The sequence below is a fragment of the Cryptomeria japonica genome, chromosome 3 (genome assembly GCF_030272615.1).
Source record: "Cryptomeria japonica chromosome 3, Sugi_1.0, whole genome shotgun sequence".
Taxonomy (NCBI): Eukaryota; Viridiplantae; Streptophyta; class Pinopsida; order Cupressales; family Cupressaceae; genus Cryptomeria; species Cryptomeria japonica.
This window is the reverse complement of record NC_081407.1, coordinates 459,973,450-459,994,536: the sequence shown is the minus strand read 5'-3', so window position 1 is coordinate 459,994,536 and position 21,087 is coordinate 459,973,450. Positions and strand designations below refer to the sequence as shown.

The window sequence follows — 21,087 nt, the reverse complement described above, 5'->3', positions numbered from 1 at the left end:
TCTACCTTATGTAAATCATCTTCATTATAACCTCTATAATGAGAGTACATATGTAGTCATATACATGTATATTTATATATAATCATATCAAAGTAATTGATTATTCGTGAACTCTATTTGAGTCTTTGGAGACATATTAGTAACGGCTATCATAGTTGAGTTTCCATGCTCGTATAAGCAATAGTCGAGCATATCAAGGTGGACGTCACCTTGTTTCTTAACCACCATTGGTGATGGCAATAATGGTATTTAATAATAATAATGCATCGGATGTTTAGGCCAAGAACATTGCAAACCATAACGTTTTCGTGATTCTCATCGAAGAGTATGTTTAAGAAACACAGCCTTTAGAGGCCGGGGTTGGATAGTAAAAACATTCATTATTGTCGATCGTGGTCATCATCATGAACAGTTTGTTCCGTGTTAAGCCAATCTCAAGGGATCGATTGTGGGTAGCAAACTGTTGTATGATCGAAGCTCTCAACTAAGAGGAATGACCCATCTCAATCATTCACAGTTGTTTAGATTGCAGGTATGTTTTATTCTTTATCTATACTACTCCTATCAAGTTAATTTGCAAATCATCAGTAGATTGTGCATTATGCAGTAATTTCATTTTTAACTGGCAAATGAATTAACAATAAATCATTCAAGCTGACATATAATCGGTTAGCTAGGAATATGCATATCATATGATGATGTATGAAGAGTTTCCATGCTTGTATAGATATCCTATCATTATGGATTCAATCCTTATTTCTTTAAAATAAGATTGTGCAATAAGTCATAGCCTCTATTTCCAAAGCATAACTTGGCTATATCGAATCTTAGGACAAAATTAACATAGAGGTCATTGGCCTCGACCATGAACTCATCATGAATATTCAGATTCATCAAATGCATAATCATCATTGAAGTGTGGATGAGCCGTGTACGGCTTAAGTGTTGTCATACACTCACATTGTAGATCCTTTAAGGATCAATTTGTGGAAGATGCCAAAATATTATCTCTATTGTTTATAAAACTCAATTATCGAATTCAAGAGGTCGGTAGACCTGAATAGACCCACGTGGAAGTCGAACTATTTAACAAATTAAAAACGACTAATAAGGTTTGTATGTTAACAATCAGTGATGAATCGACTGATTACAATTTCATAGATGAAAACGTGAAGGGTTAAGTGAACACATACATACATGCATGTATGTTCAAGGATGTGCATACATGCATGTATGTGATGTGCTAATGAATTTGAAAGACACGTGCACACATGCATGGATGCACATACATGTACACATGCATTGTGTCAAGATGTATCACTTGCATACTTAATGATTATTAGTGGAAGAATAAGATAAATCAAGATGAGAGAAGTATCTCTTGAGAAGATCTATGCATGCACTATGCATACATTAATAATGATACCAAAAGTTGATTTAATGCATCCTTGAGTCTAAAGTAACTTTCTCTGTGACAGAATGTAGTTAGCATGTCAAGGGAGTCAAGTCCTTCTAGTTAAGTCAAACCAAACTTAGTTAATTTGTAATAAGTTGAATGGGGTGGTGAACTTAGACAACAAGTTATACGTGCTTGCAATTTATTAAACATTGGTCAAGGTGGCACAGTGTTTAGTGTGCGTCTGTCAATTTACATGAATAGATACACTTCTTAGTTAGAGTGGTCATACTAGTTAGGAAGTACCTATAATGTGTAACTGATTAGAGTCGTGTAGATTTTAAACACCAGACTCAGATGGCAAACAGACCTAATCTTATGTCTGCACCCTCATGAAAGGTAGGGCCACTTCCATAAGGAAGGTGTGTGGGGGGACGCTAGGTCTGTGGTTGAAGGTAAAGCCCCTGATGATGCTCTCCATCCTATAGTATAATGCCAAGACTTGAATGAGATTCTAGATTGACAAACAAAAACATCAGTAAACTCTAACCTCTTCATTTTACTTATTACATTAAATTAATGTTAGAAGAAAAATACAGATTACTTTTTGTTATATATTTTATTCAAAGGATGTTTGATTTCATTTCAATACTTAAATTAGAATATGTTTGAAAAATTTCAATAGTTTTGAAAATATTTAAAAGTTGATATTTTCTTTTATCAAAATGAAAAGCGCCTTTTTCTTATGTCTTTCTTTAAGAAGTAATTAGCATGTTACAAATTAAGATTGCTCATATGTACTTGAGAAAGGATGGAGTAATTTTTGTGTTTTGTAAAAGGTCCTACATCATATCTGAGATAAGATTGACCTGCAAGTGTGATAAAAAAAGAATAGAATTGATGTTTCCCCTTTGTGATTATGTGTTCAGACTTTTTGTCTGTATGATGGCCTTTCCAGCACCCTAAGATCACATTTATTCATGGCTGGAACCTCCTGCAGAACTATGTTTCTGCTTCTTGACATGTGGTTTGTTACTAAAACCTATGGCTGGCCTTGCATGGCTGTTGAAATTGGAGATGGGTTGATTTTGCAGTTTATTTTGTAACAAAGAAGCTGGTGTTCTCTAAATAGTATTGTAAAAAATTATTTTGCACTGCTAAAATCTGAGGTGGCCATCCTCAGGTCTTGCAATTGCAAATTTGTGTGAATTAGAGACTGTCAAAATGGGCAGCAATGGCTTGTGGGTTCCATAACTAAAAGGGTTATGTCTTTTCTAAGAAGTGTAGAGAGGAACAAAGTAAGTATTCTCTTGCAAACAATAAGAAAGCACAAGGACAGATGGATGCTATACACCAAGTGGGTATCTCCTTTTACTAATTAATTTGAAAAATTAATCGCAGAGACACATACAATTAGAAACAAATTCAAATATAAGAAAAGAAAAGAGAAGAAATGATATACATACTGGGAGTCATGGTGAGGGGGAGGCCAAATTCATTGGTGAAGAAATCTTGTGTGGGAAGCTTGCACATGTTCACGCACATGCCAACACATCCACTATTCTCTAAATACCTGCTTAAATCCAAATGACCTTTACTTGTCAGGGACTCAGGATTTCTAACAACTATTTTTTTCACTACTAGAAAATAGGTGAAATTTTGTTGCATCAGAGCCTCTGGTGTAATGGTATCATAGTATCTTCCCCCAGCATTATCTGAGGTTCAACTCTAATGCACATTTACTTCAGTGACTTGCCCTCTACATGCTTTAAACTCACAAAGAAAAGTGTTGAAAGACCTACAAATACCTGCATTTTTTGATATGCACCCCACTCCTTTGTTTGACACCATTTACCTCCACCTCGATCACCTATTAATTTTGTAAATTGTGATTTACATGTAAGCAACTGAGTTCATGATTGCATGTAAGTGTAAATTATCGAACATGGTTCTTGAAAGAAAAGAGACTTTTAAGAAAGGGATCTAATTTCAAACTAATAAATACAGTGTTTATTTGGAAATTTAAAAACAAAGTGGCATTCTTTCCAGATCCCGTTGATAGAACACAGAACAATGTTTTTGATAATAACAGCAGTCAAAAACGAGGGGGCTGACTCATGGGTACAAATAGGAGAACAATGGAAGGACCATTGTCCGCAAACAATCAGCACATAAGCAGCCTTTTACCTCTATCAAAAACAAAAACCATCATACGAGAGTTTATCAGCAATAAAATATTACCAGTCAGCGTATTCTTCCAGTGCCACGCAGGGCTATAAGCATTAATATAAAAACATAATCCGAAACTAGACCTACCTAGCTTACTACATCGCATAGACAAAAACAATGTTGCTAGAGGAGTTGTACATCATTTTTCAGATTTGAAGAAGAAATATAGAGAGTGTTAAGGAAATAATGTTCTAGGCCACCAACATAACCGTTTTCTCAATTAGATTGGAACTTAGTTAAGGTTTGGCTGTTATCGTGTGGATGATCAGATTATAAATAAATAGATTAATTATGTCTGACAAGTGTAATTACAGTGACAGTAAGGGAGTAAGGGATTCAGTGTTATGGTGTGGTTATAAAAAAATTAAAGTACAATAAACATATATTGGTAAAAAAATAATCTTACAAAAATAAAATGTAAATATAAATATGAGTGTCAAAAATGTAAATATTATAACAAAATGAAGAAAAAATTAAAATAAATGAAAATTCATTTGTTGTACTTATATGGTTATTAAAAAAAATTATTTACACCAATGAAAAGCAATTATTTTTCTTTCTTTAAATTTTTTTAATTTATTTAATAGTATAGATGCACATTTGTTAACATTATAATTTACAAAAATTATTTTTGTTGCAAACTTAATATCGTTTTGCCTCTTATAGGCAGGTTTCTCGGAATCGCAATGCATAATCTCAAGTTTTGCCTCTTATAGAAGAGTGGTAATTACATATTTTCTTGACCAGTAAAAATAATAAATTGTCAAGATAAATAATATAAAAATAAATAAATTAAATTAAAAATATATTAGTTACAATTAATAAATTACTATTTCAACTACAAATTAACAAAAAATAATAATAAAAAACAAAATAAATTAAATTTAAGAATATATTAGTTACAATTAATAAATTACTATTTCAACTACAAATTAACAAGGCAAGTACTCGCCACTATGTGGCACTTGTTATATTTTTATATTCCATCAAAATCTTTAAAAAGAAAAAAAATTAGTACAAAATTATTATTATTTAATAATATTTCTATTAAACTCTTGACAAAAACAAAAAAATTGTTAAGATTATATTATTAATATATTATTATATTGGTGGATGAAAAAAATTAAAAGCAACAAACTGTTGAAGTGGGAGGATGACATCCAACAAGGATGTCAAATTTAACAATAAAGATTATTTGTACTTACCAAATAAAATACTATTTTAATTATTTAATTTATTCATATACAATTTTTAAAAGCATATAAAAAAGTAAATTTTGTCATATATTTATTTAGTTAAATACATTATTATTTACTATTTTATTATCAATTTACATAATAAAATAACTCTTCTCATCAAAATAAAGTAAATGCAAATTACTAAGAATAATCTTAAAATAATTTTAAGTGTGACTAACATAATTATCTTAAAAAAAATCTATATAAAAGATGCTAGTAATATAATGAAGTACTATATAATTGGTTAATTATATTTATTAAAATTGTTATGTATAAAACTACAAAAGATTAGTAAGAGCTACATGCAGCATATAGGTTGTGCAAAATGTAATTGTCAACAATGTTTCATTATTGAGAAAATAAGAAATATTAATATCAAAATCAATTGGTTGAACGATAAGAAAGAACTACATTATATAGCCTCAAGCAAAATTAAAAAATAAAAGAATTGCTTTATCAATGTTTTCACATTTGAGAAAAAAGGAGAAGGATTTTAACAAGCACTCATTTATTCTATCAAAGTAAACTTAAGTATAAAGTGCAATTAAATTATTATATTCTATAGGATATCTCAAGATGGGCCTTACCAATGTCATTAAAGGTAATTTGGGTAAGGGTGTTGTTTTTCATCATAAGTGTGAAAATTTTTGTCACAAGCATATCTTTTTTTCTCTAAATGAAATCTATCAATGAGGTAGAATGGCTAGGTGAATGGATTTTTAAAATTTAACAGTGGAAGGAGAATTGGAGGTTGTAATTCTAGGCCTAAATTATGGAGCCTATAATAATTAGTGAGATAAGTTGTTAGTTTCAAATTCTTGTCAACTTGGCAAGGAATTTTGCAATATCTCTTTCTAAGAGTGGACTAAGGTGGTGAACTTCATAGCAAATAATGGAATACACGTGAAACCTAATAAAAGTAGAATACATGAGTAGACTTGGAGGTTGTAATTCTAGGTCTAAACGATGGAGCATGTAACAATTAGTAAGATAAGGTATCAGTTTCAAATGCTTGTCAACTTGCAAGGACTTTTGCAATACATCTTTCACCCATGTACTAGGAGTGGACTAAGGTGGCAAGCCTCTTATCATATCATAAAATACACACGAAATCTAATAAATGTAGAATCCATGACTAGCCTAGACCAAATGGTTGGAACATGTTAAAATATCTTGTAGGAAGAGAAAAACATGTATGCCATGAGGATTGAAGACTGTGAAGGATATGGATTCTAATTTCCTTTATGAGAAATTTTCCCAAGTCAGCCATAACTCTACTTCCTATTCATTGTTCATTTATAAGATAGCCCCTCTCTTGTGTTATATAGGCTTCAAATGTCACTATATATACTATCTCATTAGTTTAAGTAGCATGGAAATTCATGCAAAGAGTAGTTCTTTTGAGCTTGCACTCTCATGGCAAATGACAATTTGTCATATATTGGTTTGCACAAGTGTAATGTTGCATGTGGTCTTCTATGTTTGGCATTGTTGTTTCATTAGCTACTATAGGTGGTTGATGTGGCACAAGGTCATAGAAGGAATATCAAGAACCATAACTTCATGGCTCAATCTCAAGTTATTACCTCAAAGAAATTTTTTATTACTTCTACCTAAGAACCTTAGAAATGATCAAGGAAGTGTTAGGAGCAACTAGAGTGTAGAATATTGTTAAAAGTGGCAAGGGAACAATTAGAGTGGATTTATTGACTTGGTTGAATTATAAGGTTTGAGGTAGATCCCTAAGATTGTGGACTTTCAACTTGTTGATGTTGGTGAAGATGGTGATGTCTCTTGTGGTGGCTCTTCCCTCCCCATTGCAACCTCTTTGTACATAGGCTGAGTATGAATAAATCCCTTGTCTCCATTCATTAAAAAAAAATAGGATTTGCAAGTGTATTAGAAGGATGTAATGAAAGTTGTGCTACAACTTCAAGTGACGCAATCCCATGGGTTTTTGGAGGTTGTTAACGAATTTATCCCTCCTTAACCAAGGAAGAATAATATGCATCGTGCTACTAAGAAATTGGAATTAGTGCATGATGTGAAGTTGTCTATTAGTAGAGGTATGTCAGTGTGTCCTTGGTAGTTAAGTTTGGTGCAAAGACCGATGGAAGGAGTGGCATTGGCTCTTAGTTTTAGTGAAGTTGTAGTATTTTAAATGAGAATAATTTTTGTTTGGTGTCGTCTCTCTTTAGGTATTCTTGACTCTTGATTTTGGCTTTGGTTCTTCTTTGTTCGCATATTTTTGTTATTTTCTTCTACTTCTCTTTGGTTAAGAGAGGCTAGTTTGTTTAGTTAGTTTTTTTTTTTTTTTTAGGCTAAGTCCTTTGTAAATGTTGTGATTGGGGTTGTGGGGGGTTTAAAATAAAATTAGTGGGTAAAATGTTTTTTTTGTAATTTGCATTGGAACACCATAACAATTACACATTTACAATAGTACCAAGCCATGAAATTAACACACACGATGGACTCTAGATTTGAAGTTTGGGAATAGTATGTTTCCAACAAAATTATGGTAATTCTTTATCATCTAGCACCACTGGCTCAATACTTTTAATATACTATACTTCAAATAAATTCACAAAAAATAAGGTTAGACTCCAAATGCATAACTCATACTTTTATTCAATTATAAAATTTATTGATATCATAACATTTTAATCATAAATATCAATATCCACACATACACACACTCATAGACACACACAAAATGCAAACATATTATTTCTCATTTAACTACCCTAGTCCAAATTACTCCAAGATTATGAGTATTAAAAGAACAATTTTTAAAAATATGTGACAAATTTCTATTGTGTCTCTAGGGACATTTGCATACATTTATAGAGTTGAGCAATCTTGTGAGGGATATTAGAAGCAACCAAAATTTGGGAAGAGGAAAATTTGAAGCATTATTAGGTGGTATTAGCCATTTCAAAACAAATAGCAAACATGTTTCTTCAAGAAATGAAAAAATCACCCCAACAATTTTGGAGCCATTGTGGCAGTTACATAATTGCTACATTATGAAACTAGTGGTTTCACAAAAAGGCCTAGAATACTTCATTTTTCAGCATTTTCAACTTTTGATTCCCAAATCCTACTTACCATGTCTTGTATGTTATGTTTCCACTTTTCTCATGAAGTCAACTTATATTTTGTATTGATCACACATCTTCAATATGAAATTCCTTTTGTCATAAAAAAGTATTAAGACTCAAAATAAGAGGATGCTACTCTCAATGAATGACATGGTCATAACCTCATTTTGTACCATTATAACCAATTATGGTCCAAGATAAAATAAAAAAAAGTAACCTCTATTTACATTATCCAAAGGTGTATGAATATCAAAAGTGTTAGTGTGAAAAGTTTTTTTACCTAACTAGTTACTATCCTACCTAGTTGGCCGTATTCACACTACACTTAAACTCACTTAGAGAAACTTTGTCCCTTTTGTCTCACCTCATGTGGACTCTACATGTTTCCTCACACTTGTCCCAAGTGTTTCACATGTGTCTCATTTCTAGAGGGGTAGTTAGACTTTTAGTCCTATCTTATCAACTCCTCATCCTTGTCTTTATATGCAAGGCTCCTTTGTACAATTTATGAGAGAAGCTTTGTATGATAATATTGTCATCAAGTGCATATTCTTGTTTATGAAAATTTTTGCCCTTTCAAGTTGATCTCAGCTACTCCAATCCTACCAATTGTTGAAACACTTAACTGTTGTAGGCTCTAGAGATTTTTTACAAACATTTTTTGTAGAAATTTTGCAAGGTCCAAGATTTTGAAAACTATCAATCTTTGAACACCCTCAAACTTCTAGACTCTAAGGAATCTCTAGAAAATGTGGAATCCCTACAAACTCCACACTCTTAGAATTCAAGACACTTTTGCGCATTCACCCTATTGGACTCAATGACAATTTTGAAAACTCCAAAATTTTGGTCTTCAAAGCACCTTTGTAAAACTTTGGGACTCTTACACAACCTTGTAGGATACTAAAACACGATGGACTTCTAAACTTCATTGAACTTCACAATTTCATTTGAAGACTCCAAACTTTCAAACTCCAAAGCCTCTCTGCACAACTTCAACATTTTCTATTTTTCAAACTCTAGACTTTCAAACTCCAAATCCTCTCTTCATAACAAAAGTCTTCCAAATTCCACCATGGCCAGTACAACATCACCTAGATTTCATTAGCACCACCACATCACCACTAGGACTTGTGCAATACTCCTAAAAGGTTTGTTTTTTTCTTTTTCCTTTTTTCCATACCTTAGGAGTTTGTAGTTAGACTTTAGAGTCCTGAACTTCTTATAGGCATTGGAAAGATCTTTCTATCTATTCACTATTATGTAATTAACTTTTCCTCCACTTTTATTTTTCAATATTTGCCTCCAAACTTCAATTTTGCACTTTATCCATTCATTGTTGATGTCCATTTTTTTTTAAATTAATTTATTAGAAAACACAAGGAATGCAATGGTACAAGTTCTTTCTTGCCTTAGAAAGCCCGTTTTTCCAAAAACTTATAAAATTAATTTGTATTATAAATGGTTGATTTAGTCTTCCATAATAGACAAATCGTACTCAAAACTTGACATTTTGGGGTGGCGAGGTTGTATCATGTACAACATTATTTATTCTGGGGAGTTAAATTCTTCAATTTTTTAACATTTTATGAGGTTGGCATGATTGAATCATGTATTTTTCTATTCACCTCATGAAATAAGCTAAAATCATAATTTTTGAACAATTCTAGGAACTCTAAAAACAACACATTTGTTTGTAAAACACTAAGATAATGTATTGAATCTGATTTGTGTTCCTTAGGGGAATTCTGCACATCACATCATATTGTGGTCTTTTTGTACTTGCACTATTATAAAGTGCTAATGGGGTTGCGTATGCATAAATGCCTTACCTTTTCATCACAACTTTTTCTAGTGAGTGTCCCTCCATAAGAATAAAAAATATAAGACATTCTACATATGTGTGTGCCTTGTTTTTGCACACCCTTTTTAATTGCTTGTACATTTAATATTAGACCTAATGTTGCTACTACATTCCTTTGCACACTTTTTTGCTACATTTCAACTAAATACCTCTCTCTTGTTAGTATTATGGAGGGTATCATCACATGGTTATGTGAATACTTCCTTGGTTTCACTTTGGAGTGACCTAAAACCTTGCGAAAAGGACCCTTCCAATCCAACTTTTGGCAGTCTTCCTCAAACACTACACACAAGTGTCCTAAATGATATAAGAGTTCATCCTAAAACTAGTAGTATAGTCTTAGTGTTATGCAATTCCTAATAGATATGATCTACAAAGCCTAAAATAGATTTGTATAATTATGACATGTCAATCGCGTGGCTGCATGTGTTGAGCACAAGAGAAGATCCCAGATTAAAGATCTGCTCAAATAATATTTTACTTGATCAATAGTTCTTTTTTGGCTCATATGTTTAAATGGATTGTTAAACACATGAATACCATTTTTTATGCAACTCTAGTTGTAACTTGTTGTAAATTTACATGAACTACAATATTGTTTTATTTGTATGGATGGTGATCTTTTTTGTAATATCCTATGTTCCAATTTTTACATGTATGTGGGGTGATTTCTCATTTGGAAGAATTAATAGTAGGTGAGCGAATTGAGAGAGGAATATGACAATGGCGTGTTTAGATGCATTAATTTCAATCTCAAATATTTGGTGAAGGTTGGGTGCACTAGTGCTAGTTTGTAAAAGAGCTTGCATTTCAATTTTTCAATTTTTTCTATTGTATGGCTAACCAATTGAAATTTAATTTTGTTCTATACTAAGTAATTTGGTTCAATGTCCACGTGATGTGAAAAAAACAAAGAATAAATTTCAGTTCTTCAAATGTTTTCTATTGTATGGCTAAGTGCTAACCAATTGAAATTTAATTTTGTTCCATACTAAGTAACTTGGTTCAATGGCCATGTGATTTGACAAAAACAAAGAATAAATTTCAATTCTTCAAATTTTTTCTATTGTATGGCTAACCAATTGAAATTTAATTTTGTTTCATAGTAAGTAACTTGGTCCAATGGCCATGTGATGTGAAAAAACAAACAATAAATTTCTTGTAGAAATTCATCAAGCCCAAAAAAAACTACAAAATTCTATAATTTTTTTTTGGTTAGTCCATTTCTATGCGACATAAAGATTTGTTGGATCCATATGTACTCCATATGAGTGAATGATACAAACAAGGTATTGTACTCTTGCATTGCATAAGAATATATTTTTCCATTTTTGCATATAACTTGTACCTTTACAAAGTGTCAAACACTTGTTGAATGAGTAGATTTTCTTGAAAATGAGAATATTTGGACTAAAGTTATGAATGACTAAGGATGTAATTCATCACTTGCACAAATATTGAGTGGGCACATCGGTCAAACTAGGTGTAACCAACCATTGAAAAAAACTTTTCTTAGATTTGAGGTTGTCTTAGAAAAAAGGGAGATTTTAATATAGGAATTTGATGGTACCCTAACTTAAGATCTATTTTAGTGAATTATTTGCCACCGCAAAGCTATTCTAGTAAGTCATCAATCTTAAAAAGATGATGTTGAGAGATCTGAGTTGATGCACAAATGGCACATCCCATGCTTTTTTAGTTCCAAAAGGCAAAAAGATGGTTCTACTATGTTATTTCCACTAGTTCATGGATCTTCCACTTGATCTCTTAATTTTACAAGAATGGATAGTAGCATAGAGAGATGCCAAGAAGAGAAATTATGAAAATTAGATCAATAATATGATGACCACACACATGCTTGGGTACTCCAATTCACGAATAAGATATATCCTTGTAATACTCCAACATTTTGGTTACGCATTATTGTTCTATGATAGAGGTGTGACATTATCTTGTATTATAAGGATGTCTTTCTTAAATTCAAATCTCACCATTAAGAGTATTAATATCTTGCTAATTGATCAACTTCTTGCCTACTTGGCATTCATGAGTGACAAATTAGGAACTAATCTCATGTGAGGTATTTATCCTTGTTGTCATCTATGATGATATATCTAGTATTTTTATCTTGATTGCATGACATTAGATAAGAGAAAACTCAATTTCTCTTGGCTACCATCATCAACAATAAAGTTGGGTCAGCCCACAATAATGAGTCCCATTGTTTGGCCAAATCAAGACAATTAAATCAATATTTCTCACTAGATCTTCACTTTGTGACACATATAACATATAAAACATGAAAATTTGAAGATGTAAATTAATGATTTGTGAGATTTTGTGTGCAGTTCTATATATACATATTTGTACACACACACACACACATGTTACATATATATGTATATGTATATGTAAACTAGTGATTTGTGAGATTTTATGTGCGATTTCTTTACATACGTATGTCGTCTTAATTTTTTAACTAATTTTTGAAGTCAGAGTAATTATAATTTGGACAAAGGTGTACGTTGCCTTATAATTTGAATTTTTTTTTATATTTATTCAAATGTATGAAACAAAGACCTTAATGTCTGGTGAAAAACCTACCTTTACAAAAAAAAATATATATATATATATATAATAATCAAATTTAATATATTCAAAACTATGGCTCAACCAAATTTTGTGTGGAATTCAAACAAGTAAACAATTGCAGCCGAAAATTTTCTCTTGAAACTCTAAGTTCATCTTCTCATTTCATAAAAAATTCCGTACGATCAAGCAAAAGTGTCGCAATCTCAACTCCAATTTTTTTGGATTTGTCACATTGGCATTCGATCAAGTCGTGCTAGACGTTGAATGCGATTGCCATGGCTGTCGATGGAACCGATTCAGGAAGCACAAATAGGAGAGACGATGAGGAGCTGCTCGAACTGGGAACATGGCTGTAGACCCACTGGCACAAGTTAAGGTAGATGCAAGGAAGGCTCATATTGTTAGTTTAAACCGAGCAGAAAAAACATGATAATCAACAATAAAACAGAGAAACCAAAACATAAACAAATACACAACAACACATAACACAAGTTTAACGTGGTTCATCACTAAGTGGCTAAGTTCGCCAGAAATGCAGGGAGTAATCTCTATTAATCAATAATGCAAAATACAACAATGCCAAGCATGGACTGTACTCATGTATTTATAATCATATAGAGCCTTCAAGCGAAGAGTCTCTAGAAGACGAATGGTCGTGACTGTTGGACTTCACATCCCAACAATCTCCCACTTGAAGCCCAACTAGCACAGCCATGCTCTCAACATTCCCTGCATTTCCAATTCTTCACACCGGAATCAGGCGCATCAAAGACTTCAATTTCACCAAATTTTGCTCACGGACACTATGGATAAGCCTTTTCCAAGTCAAATCAAAATTAAAAACATTAGTGCCTATTACTCTTGCAGGCACAAACTTGTACATTACTCCAAAAAACTTGTAAGCTTCAATAATATCATTGCCCGAATACACTAGACCAGTAGTCCTAGTATCTCCATCAGCCCGACCTCGTGCAATTGCACCAATGGCTTCTAAGAGGCAATTATTTATGGTCTGTAAAGCCATTGCAAATGCCCCAACCCATTTTTGAATTTCAACAGACTTGTCATAAAGGCCAAACTCTTGACAGTGCCAAGCACCTTCAAGCAGGAAGAGGTGTTGAGTTTGCCTATCTGGTAAAAATCTTCTCAAAGCACCTTCTGATCCAGTCCCATTAGGTCCGAGAAGAAGCATGATTCCCCCCTCCCTTAATAAAATATCTAAAAGTTCCCCATTACTGAGTTCACGTTCCCCTTCAACACTTTGATCAAATTCTTTATTCAAGCCATGCAAAACAGCGAACGGCAAAGACCCTCCATACGTCTTGTTGACAAGGTCAATATAAGAATCTGGCAATACCCAAACTACTCTAGGCATGCCTTTCATTTTTTCTGGGGTTTCCTCTTATTTTTGAGCTTGAAATCCCATATAAGTTGTAGTAGACAATGCATAGATTCTCTTTTTTGCCTCCTCGCTGTCAACAACTGTAGCTAGTGTCTTGATAAATGTATCGATCTTTTCTTCTTGTGTGGGCTGTGGATTAGAAAAATCCATGGTAATAAACCAGTGCTCGTAATTGCAGCCTTCGAACAAAATCTCAGTGTCTCCTATAAATGTTTTGCCAAACCTTCCCATATCTACGAGAGAGTAGACTGGTCGTGAGTTCGAAACCATGCAACGTGAGACCATGTATTGAAATGGTGTTAACAACCGATTGAAACCCCATGACTGATAACAAACCAGTGGCTCTTTGGGGATATAATTACCGTATGAGGACATCTGCGACAATGAACTCAAATATTTTTGCCGCCTATCTCCAACCCCTCCTTGTTCGTATTGAGGGGGCCTGCCACCATTGGTAAAGGAAATGTGCCATCATTCCTAGGCTTCTCCATGGGCCTTTCTGTCTTCTGCAACTCTGTCACAAGGATGTCTTTGCTTTGCTCCAAGGAATCATCCAAAGGCCTTGCCTTCTTCTTGATCTCCTCCTACGATTTTTTCACGCCAAATTCATAGTCTTCTAGCTAAACGACTAAGCTTTCTCCTTTTGGTCGTTGCTCAAACCCATGATGCATCTGTGGAGGAACAAATGATATCTCATCCACATCCATAGAACCTGAAACATTCTCTAATGTGGTAAAAATTGTATTGAGGGCAGCCAATTCCTTTTTCAGCTCTTCATTTCTTTTTCCTTCAGAAAACTCCCACTCTTTCATAAATTTCTCTCACAAATCTGCCACTTCATATTCCAGATTGTATATTCGCTCTGTGAGAATAAAATTTTCTTCCCGCAGTCTCTCAATTCGTTCGTACAAGTAATCTTCTGAGCTGTTGGCCTCACCTTCTTTAGGGTCATCTTCATTCGCCAAATTCAAGACTGCATACTCCTCACCCCGGGAGGCATCCTTCTCATCCTGGAAGGCAAACAAACCAATCTCTTCTTCTTCAAACAACAAATACTTCAAACCCTCTTCTTCTTCAGCCGAAGTTTCCTCCTTTTCCCAGCCATCCCACCAATGAACATGATATTTGGTTTCAACCTCCACTTGGACATCACTCTCTACTGAGTCTAGACTGCCAAAAAAAAATTCGATGACTGATCCGGCCTCATCATCGGAATCTTCAGCCTATTTGTTGATAACATAAAATCACCCAACTCCGGGATCAAACAAAAAATAAGGGGACCCATCTCCAGGATCAACCACCCAATCGGATCCCATCTTTGCTCAACATTTCACCATAGCTCTGATACCAATTGTTAGTTTAAACCGAGCAGAAAAAACATGATAATCAACAATAAAACAGAGAAACCAAAACAAAAACAAATACACAACGATGCATAACACAAGTTTAACGTGGTTCACCACTAAGTGGCTACATCCACCAGAAACGCAGGGAGTAATCTCTATTAATCAATAATGCAAAATACAACAACACGAAGCATGGACTGTACTCATGTAATCATATAGAGCCTTCAAGCAAAGAGTCTCCAGAAGACGAATGGTCATGACTGTTGGGCTTCACATCCCAACACATATAAATGCTATCTAGGAGCAGTTGAACTGTAATGGATCCAGGAAGGCATCCAGTAGTGTTCCTAAAAAGTCGAAAGTAGGAGAGGACAAGCCCAAATAGCAAAAATCTGTGCCAGGATGGATGGTGAGTTTGGGCATGGCACCAAAGAAGCCGACATTGATCAATTTGAATAGCATTAATCCACAAGTGCCTAGGGAAGACCTGGAGTTAAATATGTAGCCAAAAGCACAGTCCAAAGAATCTAATGGAGCAAGTGAAGAGGCCAGAAAAATTGCTGCTGCAGCTTTGGCAGCAGTGAAGCAAGTAATACAATTGGCAAAGAAGGAAAAATAGAGGTCAGTGAAGTATGTGAATTTGCTGGGGAGCAAGTGAAGCTAAAAAAGTTTATAGATCCCAATTCTAAAGAAGCCCAGATGGCCCAGGAAAAAGCAAGAATGCAAGCGTCTTCTTCTTTTGGTTTGGATGCATTACTTGACAAGATAAGTAAAAAACGAAATCTTAACATACTTGACAAATCAAGAAAAGATTGGGGAGAATTTAAGGAGGAGAAAGGTTTATTAGAGGAGTTGGATGCATATAACAGAAGTGGTGATAAGTACCTCGATAAACTTTCATTTCTTCAGAAAGCTAAGCCACGTGAGTCTGAGAGAGAGAGAGATTCGCTTGGCTCAACAGGCTAAGAGGCAGGTTTTTCTCAAAGAGATTAGTGCTTGAAGCTTGATCAAGACATTCAGCTTGGTTCTTACCAATCTTGGCACACAGCTGGAGGAAAACTTTGGGGTTTCAGAAAGTTATAAAAGAGAAGTAGCTTTTCTTCACTACAACATTTAAATGAGCCTCTTTGAGACAAGAAAAGGTGTTGAACGTGCAGTCTGATTTGTTTTTTCGTTGTACCATGTTTCTGTTGGACCTTGCCATGAAGTTTGAACTTTATTATGAAGAATCAATGTTTCATGGGTCTAGGATTTTTGCTTTGGCTGTCATCACCTTTTTGGCATATTTTGAATAATTGAGTGTATATTGTCCAAATTTGTCCAAGTAATGATCATTGATCTTTTGCAAATTTATAGCATTATTCATGAATCTTGGCCGGGGAAAATATAAGTTTCTTTTATCATTTTATACTCAGTATATTGACATGTTGTGCTTTTCTGGTACAACAATGTTTATATATATATATTCAAAATTATAATTTTTTAAAAACTTATAATAAGATTTACATACTAAAAAATTACAAATATTACTTCTAAATGATTTCATTTGATCCCCAAAACATAAAGCAAAAGTGGTTTTATGATTTAAGACTAGAGGGGTTCTATCCAATAGAGTTTGATCTAAGGGGATTTGATCTAAACCTCATCAATTAAAGTATTTTAAATGGAACCTCTCAAGGTATAAATCAAACTCTATTGGATAGAACCCCTCAAGGTATAAATCATTATATTTTATTAAAAAAATATGATTTAAAAAAAAAATCAATGTCCTAGAAGTGGGACACGGTATTGTGGGATTGCCCATTCCATCAAAGGGGTTGTGATCGATTGATAGGACCACTTGTTTCTCATGTTGGAGACCAAGGTTCAATTCTCTCTCAAGGACATCTTAAAGCTAATAGCCATGTTGGAGTGCTATTCTTTTCTGCTAGTGGTAGTGTGTGGTAGGCACATAGGTGATTGAGTGCAACAAGGAAAAAAGAGTGGTTTCCTTGTAGGAGAAGATATAAGGAAAGAGTGTTCAAACTATATAAGTGAAGGATGAAGAAGACGAAAGCAAATGCCTTGTAGGAGGAGAAATGAGGCAAGAAGTATGCGAGGCGTTCACATAATAAGAATACAAGTAGAAGCATCATAACAGCAACAATATCCTCATTGAAAATGCATCAAACAAAAAAATAACCCCACTAACTATAAGGGATGGAGGCCCCTTTATCAAACTCTTCTAGTCATCTGAAAACATGAAACATGTTTGTTGACCATAGCACCACATTAAAGAATAAAGCAATCCTTATACTTCTTTGAATTGGAAGATGGGACAATGTTAATAGTTCCTCCAATGGTCCATCGGTTAGTATCCACAATCCATTTATATTTTCTCGTGTTGATACATAGAACTCAATCCTTTGATTTGTGCAAATAAATACTTGCAAGCATGACTTTCACCGATTGAGGGCCCAATAGAATTGTATATTGCGTGCCACTTTCCTATCTTTTATTTTTTCATTTACTCTTTAGCTGATGGATTTTCCTTTTGGAAATGACACAAAGGTCTTTTCCTTGCTTTGAATTTCGTTTCTCCAAACTTCAATTTTGTTATGTGACTTCTTGGGACTTGAAATCTTCATTCTAGATCCCTCAAGGCATATTTTGCAATGATGTAGTTCTTTCTCCACCTTTCTCCACGATTCTACTTTATATTCTATTGACTCTATATTTCTCCAAAGAATGTAAAATTTTACTTCAGTGTAGACTGATTTACAAGAGGAAACTCGTCAAGATAAATGTTTATGTTTGCAATTTTATAATGTCAAGGGTTAGAATCACAACACCAGCTGATGTATTAAATATCCCTAGATCTTCCTAAGAGTAGTAGAATTCCATTAGATTCAATATGTTTTGATACAATCATATTTGATTTTTAATTTTTCCTTATAATGAGTATTTCTCAATTTTTTAACTTTTTATTGATAATGAGTATTTGTCAGCTTTGATTTTAAAAAAGATGAATGATTGTTTTCAAGAATTGCATTTCTAAGTAATAGAGATCAAAGGAGCAGGTACATGGTTGATAAAAAAGTTATCATTAGAATTGTTTACTAAGCTGTCCGTTGAAGTAGCTTCTCTAGCTATGAAAAACCACTCCTACAAAAATAAAAATGGTAATGTTGTTATTGGCAAACTTACTTCAGATGGCCCAACTAGCCACTGGAAGAAAGGAACAGTTAAGGCGGCATTAAACTCTGCAGACCACTGTGTTGGTGGAAATAACTTGCGGAACTGCAAAAATACAAGTAATTTTATGGCTTAGTAACGATATGATATAAACAAAAGAACACATGAATTACCAAGGCAACCATTTGTTTTATTTTATTTTGTTTTACATCCTTGTATTCCCATACATATAAATGCACTGGATAAGAATATAGTCCACTTAAAACCACTCATGAATAGATAAATGAACCTTATGAAAATGTTAATCAAAATTTTGCAAAATAACTCTTGAAGTACAGATCAATGTCTGACAGTGTTACACCAAAATACAACCTTGCAAAGGTGCTAAGAATTCTCTACAGCAAGCATAAATGGCAAATAAGCCTTAAAAGGTAGAAGAGTTGTTTGGGGTCTGGGCAACCAGGGAAGACAATTCTTCACTTGACTAAAGCACAAAGACATATTCTTTCATGAGGAGATACGTGACCATCTGTGAGCTGATGGAATGATCAACTAGGGAAGCATATACAAAGTAGAATACTACCAACGTAGCCATTTCACCCAAGTCAAGCAGAAAAATAATTTAATTGATCATCAAGCATATTTTACTAATTTAAATCTCTATTTGGAGAGTCCACCATACAAAAAATTAGATTTCCATTTATCATCAAGCATATTTGACTGATTTAGCTCTGATGATGAAAACAGACTAAGAAGAACCCCTCCCCACCTAAAGTCTGTGTCAATAATATTAATAATTGTCTTAGACTCTTAAGTGACTCTTGACCATCCATAAATTAGGATCGTTATTGTCATTTTGTGAACTGCTTAGTAGGATCGTAAACTCAAAGTTCCATGAACTAATAAATTAACATCCAGTTTGTGTCCATTTTCCTTGAGGCATATTAGGTCAGTCATCTATATCACAATTTATGTTACAAACATTTCCCAAAAGCGAGAGCCGGAGAAGGAGGAGCATTAAGTCTGTCCCTGCTCCTAAAAGCAGAGCACATCCTCTGCACCCTCCACTACAGAAAAGCGTCCTTCCATGTTCTTTGGGCACCTATAGTTGCACAAACAGTTATGCAGAAATAAACAACGTGGTGACTTTTCTAGAGAAGGGTTTTATGAATTCATTCATTCTCCCCTCTCTCCCTCATTTTGTGTGTGGAGACTTGCTTTGAAATTAGATTGTGTGCACTCAGTGGATTGCAACACTATTGGAAGGATATAATTTTGGAAAGCTTGTTTGTGTAGAATGAAATAAAATGAAAGAAATAAACAATAAAAAGAACACAGAAGTTTATCGTGGTTCGGCAATTGCCTACGTCCACACTGAGCAGAGTAATTGTATTATGTTAAAAGAAGAATGATTTACAAATGACAGCAGCAGCTGTATATAAAGCCTTTTCAATATACATGACTCCAAGAGTCACAATTGGAGGGAATATACAAAAGGACAAAAGTCTGTTGGCCTTCAACCTTTCAATCTCCCACCTGATGGTCAACAGACGCTGCCACTAATCACCCATTACCCTGCTCGCCCTGCTGATTTTACTTTAGCTTAACAAGGCCAAGAGAAGTTCTTGCACATTTGAACTTCTCTTTGGTTACAACCTTAGTGAAAATATCTGCCGGATTGACCTTTGTGTCAATTTTAACAACCTTCAATTTGCCCTCTTCAACCATGTGACACACAAAATGAGCATGAATGTCTATGTGTTTTGAACGTCACTGAGATCTATGATTGTGAGCCATAAAAATGGCACCACAACTATCACAAAATAGAATGTAGTCATTTTGTTGATATTTCATATCACCAAGTAGTCGTTGCAACCAAATCATCTCCCGAGCACCTTCTGAAAGTGCCAAGTACTCAGCTTCAGCAGAAGAAAGAGCAACTGAATGTTGCAGCCTTGAGGCCCAACTAATGGCAGCCCCAACAAACATGAAGGTATAACCAGTAGTAGATCTCCTTTTGTCTAAGTCTCCGGCAAGATCGGAATCAGTGAAACCTTGTAGCAGAACATTATTGCCATTAAAGCATAAAGCAAAATTAGAAGTCCCTTTTAGATACCTCAATATCCACTTAACAGCCTCCCAATGAATCTTCCTGGGATTGCTCATGAATCTACTCACAACTCCCACCGCATGAGCAATGTCGAGACGTGTAGAAACCATAGCATACATAATGCTACCAACTGCTGATTTGTAAGGAACTCCTTCCATGAAATCCTTGTCTTCTTGTGTATGTGGGCACAAATCAGAAGATAAATGAAAATGTGGAGCAAGTGGAGTAGAAACACTATGTGCATCAGCCATGCCAAATCTCTCAATGACTTTGTCAATGTATTCCTTTTGTGACAAAGTGATCTCCCTCTTCTTCCTATCACGGGCGATAGTCATACCAAGAATCTTCTTGGCTGTCCCTAGATCCTTCATAGCAAATGTGCTTGCCAATTTAGTTTTTAGCTCACCAACAATTCTAGAGCTTGTTCCCGCTACCAACATATCATCAACATAGAGAAGAAGAATAACAAAGTCATCATTCGGAAGTTTCTTGTAATAGATGCATGGATCGGATTCACATCTAGTGAAATTGTGCTCAAGCATGAAATGATGAAATTTCAAATACCATTGTCTCGGGGCTTGTTTGAGCCCATACAAACTCCGCTTCAGCCTGCAATAAAGATGCTCTTGTCCCTT

At 34.2% G+C, this 21,087-nt stretch overlaps 1 protein-coding gene across 1 annotated transcript in view; it reads right to left on the bottom strand.

Annotated features, from left to right (window-relative positions):
* The window catches only part of LOC131062416 (beta-carotene isomerase D27, chloroplastic), a 101,821-nt gene that overhangs the window by 8,485 nt on the left and 72,249 nt on the right, over nt 1-21,087 (bottom strand). Inside the window, exons 3-5 of the mRNA XM_057996067.2 lie at nt 18,355-18,447; nt 3,205-3,266; nt 2,863-2,969 (exon numbers count right to left, since the gene is read on the bottom strand). Coding sequence (XP_057852050.1) covers nt 2,863-2,969; nt 3,205-3,266; nt 18,355-18,447 — 262 coding nt within the window. The remainder of the gene's footprint in view (nt 1-2,862; nt 2,970-3,204; nt 3,267-18,354; nt 18,448-21,087) is intronic.